This window comes from Xenopus tropicalis, chromosome 10 (genome assembly GCF_000004195.4).
Source record: "Xenopus tropicalis strain Nigerian chromosome 10, UCB_Xtro_10.0, whole genome shotgun sequence".
NCBI lineage: Eukaryota > Metazoa > Chordata > Amphibia > Anura > Pipidae > Xenopus > Xenopus tropicalis.
The window spans coordinates 46975578-46983593 of NC_030686.2; the positions used below are offsets into that span (position 1 = coordinate 46975578).

The 8016-nt window shown below is 53.5% G+C and overlaps 1 protein-coding gene across 1 annotated transcript in view; it reads left to right on the forward strand.

The window, feature by feature from the left end:
* The window catches only part of map2k4 (mitogen-activated protein kinase kinase 4), a 47811-nt gene extending 41801 nt beyond the window's left edge, over positions 1–6010 (forward strand). Inside the window, exons 9-12 of the mRNA NM_001113685.1 lie at positions 2500–2577; positions 2735–2883; positions 3963–4008; positions 5136–6010. Of these exons, the coding sequence (NP_001107157.1) occupies positions 2500–2577; positions 2735–2883; positions 3963–4008; positions 5136–5249 (387 nt within the window). The 3' untranslated portion in view covers positions 5250–6010. The remainder of the gene's footprint in view (positions 1–2499; positions 2578–2734; positions 2884–3962; positions 4009–5135) is intronic.
* Positions 6011–8016: the final 2006 nt, after the last annotated feature.

Here is an 8016-nt window from a genome sequence, read left to right on the forward strand (position 1 = left end):
GCTGGGAGTTACAGTAACCTTACAGTAGGAGGCCGGGAGCAGTTTCCCTTTGTGCTTCTGAGAGAGCGCCGCCCTGCTGGGAGTTACAGTAGCCTTACAGTAGGAGGCCGGGAGCAGTTTCCCTTTGTGCTTCCGAGAGAGCGCTGCCTGCTGGGAGTTACAGTAGCCTTACAGTAGGAGGCCGGGAGCAGTTTCCCTTTGTGCTTCTGAGAGCGCCGCCTGCTGGGAGTTACAGTAGCCTTACAGTAGGAGGCCGGGAGCAGTTTCCCTTTGTGCTTCTGAGAGAGCGCCGCCCTGTTGGGAGTTACAGTAGCCTTACAGCAGGAGGCCGGGAGCAGTTTCCCTTTGTGCTTCCGAGAGAGCGCTGCCTGCTGGGAGTTACAGTAGCCTTACAGTAGGAGGCCGGGAGCAGTTTCCCTTTGTGCTTCTGAGAGCGCTGCCTGCTGGGAGTTACAGTAGCCTTACAGTAGGAGGCCGGGACCAGTTTCCCTTTGTGCTTCTGAGAGAGCGCCGCCCTGCTGGGAGTTACAGTAGCCTTACAGTAGGAGGCCGGGAGCAGTTTCCCTTTGTGCTTCTGAGAGAGCGCCGCCCTGCTGGGAGTTACAGTAGCCTTACAGTAGGAGGCCGGGAGCAGTTTCCCTTTGTGCTTCTGAGAGAGCGCCGCCCTGCTGGGAGTTACAGTAGCCTTACAGTAGGAGGCCGGGAGCAGTTTCCCTTTGTGCTTCTGAGAGAGCGCCGCCCTGCTGGGGATTCCAGTAGCCTTACAGTAGGAGGCCGGGAGCAGTTTCCCTTTGTGCTTCTGAGAGAGCGCCGCCCTGCTGGGGATTCCAGTAGCCTTACAGCAGGAGGCCGGGAGCGGTTTCCCTTTGTGCTTCTGAGAGCGCTGCCTGCTGGGAGTTACAGTAGCCTTACAGTAGGAGGCCAGGAGCAGCCGTGCCCATAGAGAGTATATGCAGGCTGGAAGGGCTAGGTGGCACGGTTGGCATAGCAGAGAGAGTCCGTCACGCATATTTCTGCGGCCAATTACCCCCCCCCCCCAGCTCTGCGCGCTGCACTTTAAGGAAATACGGAGCATGCGGAATGTTCTGCGGCTACTTTTTGGCTGCCGGCCAAGCCTGACTCAGTGGCGCAGCGGCCTGTGCATATTTCTGTGCCCCAACGTCACCGAGGATTGTACTACAGGATTACTCACCCCCGGGTATGGGCTGGCCTTATGTACTAACATGGGCAGAGTTGGCCACGGCCTATTAACCCATTACAGAGCTGCACCGCTGCAGGTAGAATAATGAAAGCTGCCTGCTGATTGGCTGATCCTGTGCTGTATCTGTGTGGGTCACATGGTATAACTCAATCGGCGAAGGCAAAGAAGGGTCCCTGAAATGCCTGGCCCTTTGCCCCTGGTCACATGACAGAAGTGATCTAAACCCACGAAACTGCCCCCCCACTGAGCCCCCAGGTTCAGCTGCGTTTAGAGGTTCCGGCTGCAGTTACAGGAACCCAGAACGTGGATCTAGACTAGATCAGCAGGGCCACTATCAGTTGTCACATGACCATCACCCCAGGGGACCCCGAATATTAGCCCCTTGGTCTCCTAGGCCCCCTGGCTGTTGGGCACTGCCAACCAGTAAAATGCGGCCCCACTAAAAAATAGGCCACTTGTGCCCCAGCCACGCCCCAATTATGCCCAAACTCCACCCACAATCCACTCTCAAGCTCCACCCACAAACCACTCTCAAGCTCCACCCACAATCCACTCTCAAGCTCCACCCACAATCCACTCTCAAGCTCCACCCACAATCCACTCTCAAGCTCCACCCACAATCCACTCTCAAGCTCCACCCACAATCCACTCTCAAGCTCCACCCACAATCCACTCTCAAGCTCCACCCACAAACCACTCTCTTTCCACCCACAAACCACTCTCAAGCTCCACCCACAATCCACTCTCAAGCTCCACCCACAAACCACTCTCAAGCTCCACCCACAATCCACTCTCAAGCTCCACCCACAAACCACTCTCTTTCCACCCACAATCCACTCTCAAGCTCCACCCACAATCCACTCTCAAGCTCCACCCACAATCCACTCTCAAGCTCCACCCACAATCCACTCTCAAGCTCCACCCACAATCCACTCTCAAGCTCCACCCACAATCCACTCTCAAGCTCCACCCACAATCCACTCTCAAGCTCCACCCACAATCCACTCTCAAGCTCCACCCACAAACCACTCTTTCCACCCACAAACCACTCTCAAGCTCCACCCACAAACCACTCTTTCCACCCACAAACCACTCTCAAGCTCCACCCACAAGCTCCCAAGTTTTCCCCAACTCATGACTCCAGTACCCCTTGAACCCCCTGATGGTGTTCCACCCTGGATAGCTGGATTACAGCTCCCAGCATGCCCTATAATATAAATATATAATATTATGTGTCTTGCGTTCCTATTGGCTCTGTGATTGCAATGAAATTTATTGTTTTTTTTTCCTTTTTGCAGCCAGAAAGAATAGACCCAAGTGCGTCCCGACAGGGATACGATGTCCGCTCCGACGTGTGGAGCCTCGGGATCACGCTAGTGAGTCGCTATCGCTTCTATTCCGGCCATTCAGTAACAGCAGCCAATGAGCAGCTAGCTTTCAACTGCATATAGAGCAATGGAAGCAAACTGCTGGTTGGTTGTTTCCTTAATGATTAGGGTATTTAGTTTCTGTATTCCCGCTTTGTCTCCCCAGTACGAGTTGGCCACAGGCCGCTTTCCCTACCCCAAGTGGAACAGTGTGTTTGATCAGCTGACACAGGTTGTGAAAGGGGACCCCCCGCAGCTCAGCAACTCGGAGGAGCGGGAGTTCTCCCCCAGCTTCATCAGTTTCGTTAATCAGTGGTAAGTGCTGGGAAGGGGTGGGGCTACATGCTCACCGCACTGCATTCTGGGGCAGCGCTGGGGTCCCGGGCACATTGAAACATAGGAACAACTAATAGCAAATTGATTTGAGGGGATCGCTTAGTTACGGCCCCCCCATACACGGGCCAATAGAAGCTGCCGATATGGGTCCCTCGGACCGACTCAGCAGCTTATCTGCCCGTGTAGGGGCAGCAACGAGGGGCCTGGCCGACTGATATCTGGCCTGAAATTGGGCAGCTATCGGTCGGCCAGGTTTGAAAATCCCGTCGGATCGGTCGATGCGGTCCCCGAACCGACTGCCCCATTGCCGCGTGCAGAATTCGTTCAAATTCACCTACATGCCTCCCCGATATCGCCACCCGTAGGTGGGGATATCGGGTGAAGTTGTCGCCAAGCGAGCGGATCTGCCCGTGTATGGCCAGCTTTACTGTATGACTTTAACTATGCTGCCATCTGCTGGTGAGTAAGGGGAAACATCCTCCTTGTGCAGTAATAGGGATGTCATTAATGCAGTAATGCTGCCATCTGCTGGTGAGTAAGGGGAGATATCCTCCTTGTTCAGTAATAGGGATGTCATTAATGCAGTAATGCTGCCATCTGCTGGTGAGTAAGGGGAAATATCCTCCTTGTTCAGTAATAGGGATGCCATTAATGCAGTAATGCTGCCATCTGCTGGTGAGTGGGGGGAAACATCCTCCTTGTGCAGTAATAGGGATGTCATTAATGCAGTAATGCTGCCATCTGCTGGTGAGTGGGGGGAAATATCCTCCTTGTGCAGCAATAGGGATGTCATTAATGCAGTAATGCTGCCCCCTGCTGGTGAGTAAGGGGAAATACCCTTCTTGTGTAGTAATAGGAATAGGGCAATCTATAACATACTCAAGGCTGTATGTGAAGCATTGCCCAGGTTGGTATTTAACCCTCTCTTTGGTGTCACTTACTGTTCTACTATCTCCCAGCAGCCCTTGTAGTACAGCAACTTCTGCCTCTGCTTTAACCAACTGGGTTTTTCTCCTGTACCCAATCATGTTAATCCATGTATATTTGTATCTTTCCAGCCTTACCAAGGACGAGTCAAAAAGACCAAAATACAAAGAACTTCTGGTAAGTGGCCGGTATGGCAATCTGTGGGTTCAGGCAAATGCCAGGGGGGCTGTAAGATGCCATAGACACTCACTATTTATTGGGCTGGGGGGGTGTTTGTGCCTCTGGGTACTGGGAATGCCAGGGGGGCTGTAAGGTGCCACAGACACTCACTATTTATTGGGCTGGGGGGCTGTTTGTGCCTCTGGGTACTGGGAATGCCAGGGGGGCTGTAAGGTGCCATAGACAGTCACTATTTATTGGGCTGGGGGGGGGTGTTTGTGCCTCTGGGTACTTGGAATGCCAGGGGGGCTGTAAGGTGCCACAGACACTCACTATTTATTGGGCTGGGGGGGCTGTTTGTGCCTCTGGGTACTGGCAATGCCAGGGGGGCTGTAAGGTGCCATAGACAGTCACTATTTATTGGGCTGGGGGGGGGCTGTTTGTGCCTCTGGGTACTGGGAATGCCAGGGGGGGCTGTAAGTTGCCACAGACAGTCACTATTTATTGGGCTGGGGGGGCTGTTTGTGCCTCTGGGTACTGGGAATGCCAGGGGGGGCTGTAAGGTGCCACAGACAGTCACTATTTATTGGCTGGGGGGGGGCTGTTTGTGCCTCTGGGTACTGGGAATGCCAGGGGGGGGCTGTAAGGTGCCACAGACAGTCACTATTTATTGGGCTGGGGGGGGGCTGTTTGTGCCTCTGGGAATGCCAGAGGGGCTGCTGTAAGGTACCACAGGCAGTCACTATTTATTGGGCTGGGGGGGCTGTTTGTGCCTCTGGGTACTGGGAATGCCGGGGGGGCTGTAAGGTGCCACAGACAGTCACTATTTATTGGGCTGGGGGGGGGCTGTTTGTGCCTCTGGGTACTGGGAATGCCAGGGGGGCTGTAAGGTGCCACAGACAGTCACTATTTATTGGGCTGGGGGGGCTGTTTGTGCCTCTGGGTACTGGGAATGCCAGGGGGCTGTAAGGTGCCATAGGCAGTCACTATTTATTGGGCTGGGGGGGGGGGCTGTTCGAGCACCCCACTAATAGGGTAGTTATTTTAACTCCTTAACCCCAGCCAGGGGCCCATATTAGCCGTTAGTTCCCTGCAAGGGATGATGGGAAGTGCCGTTAGTGACTTGCCTCTCTTTCCAATGGCAGAAACACCCTTTCATCCTGATGTACGAGGAGCGCACGGTGGAGGTGGCGGGGTACGTGGGTAAGATCCTGGAGCAGATGCCGGCCTCCCCCAGCTCCCCCATGTACGTCGATTGATGCCGCCGTCACGCAAATGCCTAGCGACAAGGGCTGCGAGCGAAGCCAGACGCAGAGAGATCCCACCTCTCCCCCCATTGGCTGTCGGCGACCGGCCGCCTCCCTCCCTCGCGCCACGTGCAATAAGATCGGTGTTCGTTTCATTTCCCTTCCATCGTGTCTGTGTGCTACCGTCACATGTCAATCTTGCCCCTCCCCCTTTCCACTTAAAGGAACAGCTCACCCTGCCTGGGTCAGCGGGACGCGCACCCTATTCCTAACAGGGTTTTTTCTTGGGGGGGGGGGGGGGGTATATAAAAAAAAAAACAAAGCCTAGATGCTGCATGGATCAGTAAGAGAGACCTGGCGCCATCGTACCACCCGTTACCCTGTCCCGCAGGGGGGCAAAGAATATGAATTATATAAATATATATATTTTTTATTATTTTTAAAAAATGGAAATAAAAAGTACTTTTTTTTTTTTTTTTTTTCATTTACTTTATTTTTTTTGGTTTTGTCGGGGGGGCGGGGATTCCTTCACAAAGTGCAATAGATCAAACCGATTCTCCGCCAGGCGGTCATGTGACGGATCCTGTTCTGGACGCTTTTTATTGGTCGCCCCCCCCCCCCTCTGGCATTCTGGCAGAGAACGGGTTAATGGTTGGAAAAACGATCTGTTCTGCTATTCTAGTTATTTTATGTTCTCGAGAGTGGTTGGAATTTTTTTTTTTTTAATTTGTAAGGAATCGTTAAATATAGTGAGATATCTCTTTACCAAAAAAGCAAAAAAGCAAAAAAAAAATGGAAAACAGAAAAAATGATGTTGCATTGATGAAATCTAACATTAAAATATTCAGAGATGGAATCTTGCTGATAAGAGAGTCTGTTCTTTTTATTGTTACCCCCCCCCCCCCCAACATACACACGGGGGCTGTCCCTCCTTCATATTCCACAGGGTCAGCAGCAGGGTCCCTATACACTGGCCAATCAGATCAGCCCTCTGTACAGGCTATGAGCAAACTTAGGGGGCTGTTCCTGCTGAATTGTGCTTAGTACAGGGGAATCCCTATGTGCCATAGTTTTATGGTAACTCTCTGTACAGGCTATGGGCAAACTTAGGGGGCTGTTCCTGCTGAATTGTGCTTAGTACAGGGGAATCCCTATGTGCCATAGTTTTATGGTATATCTCTGTACAGGCTATGAGCAAACTTAGGGGGCTGTTCCTGCTTAATTGTGCTTAGTACAGGGGAATCCCTATGTGCCATAGTTTTATGGTATCTCTCTGTACAGGCTATGAGCAAACTTAGGGGGCTGTTCCTGCTGAATTGTGCTTAGTACAGGGGAATCCCTATGTGCCATAGTTTTATGGTATCTCTCTGTACAGGCTATGAGCAAATTTAGGGGGCTGTTCCTGCTGAATTGTGCTTGGTACAGGGGAATCCCTATGTGCCATAGTAATAAGCAGTCTTTTCTGTAGGTTGGTAGGTAACTGGTTGCTATGGGACACCATACTAGCAAACAAATGTATTTTACCTGCCTACATTCAAACTGTGCCCTCGGGTTACTGTGAGTGTAGCTCAGCCCCAGGCCTGTAAGGGGTGTGTCGGTATAGGTGCGCCACCTAGCGGAGGGAAAGGGAAGCGCTCACACCAATAATGATAGCCCCGCCCCCCCGGGCGCTACAGTTTCGCGGGAAATGTGACCCATGGAACAGACAGGGGGGGGGGGGGGGAATGAGCCGGAAGTGTCCCCCCCCCCCCAGAGACACAACATTCATGGGCCCCAATCCCAGTGGGAATGCCGAGCCCTTAGCCCCGCCCCCAGCGGAATAAAGTGTATTGTGGGCGGAGCCACAAGGGGAACGGAACCCGCCGCCTCCCGTCTCTCTCCTGTCATACACCGCGGGGCATGCTGGGAGTTGTAGTTCCACTGCAGCTAAAGGGTCTCAGGGATCCGTGCTCCCGGGAGCCGGAGCCGCTAATGGGCTTATTACAATCATAGCTTTATGTCTCTGCCAATGGGATGTGAGCAGGCAACGGCCCCGCCCCCATATACACGCCCCGCCCCCAATATACACGGCCCGCCCCCAATATACACGCTCCGCCCCCAATATGCCAACCCCATACCCCGCCACCCACCCCAATACACACGCCCCGCCCCCCAATATACACACCCCGCCCCCCAATACACACGTCCGCCGCTACCCCCCAATATACGACCACCACCGCAACCCCCATACCCCCCCCAATACACACGCCCCCGCCCCCAATAGAAACAGTCGCTTGTCCGGGGCTCATCCTACACCGCTACAGTTGTCCCTCCACAATACTCACCCACTAGACTGCTGTCATACATGCACCCGCCTCCCGCGCCGGGGTGTGGCATAGGGAAAGGGGTGTGGCATAGGGAAAGGGGTGTGGCATAGGGAAAGGGGTGTGGCATAGGGAAAGGGGTGTGCCATAGGGAAAAGGGTGTGGCATAGGGAAAGGGGTGTGCCATAGGGAAAGGGGTGTGCCATAGGGAAAGGGGTGTGCCATAGGGAAAGGGGTGTGGCATAGGGAAAGGGGTGTGGCATAGGGAAAGGGGTGTGCCATAGGGAAAAGGGGCATGATGGCATAGGGAAAGGGGTGTGCCATAGGGAAAGGGGTGTGCCATAGGGAAAGGGGTGTGGCATAGGAGAATGGGAGAGGGAAAATATAGGGAAAGGGGTGTGGCTGATGAGAGCTGGGGGAGGGGCAGATGAGAAAAAGCAGCAGATAGGGGAGAGAGGGAAGGAGAGAGCAGGAGA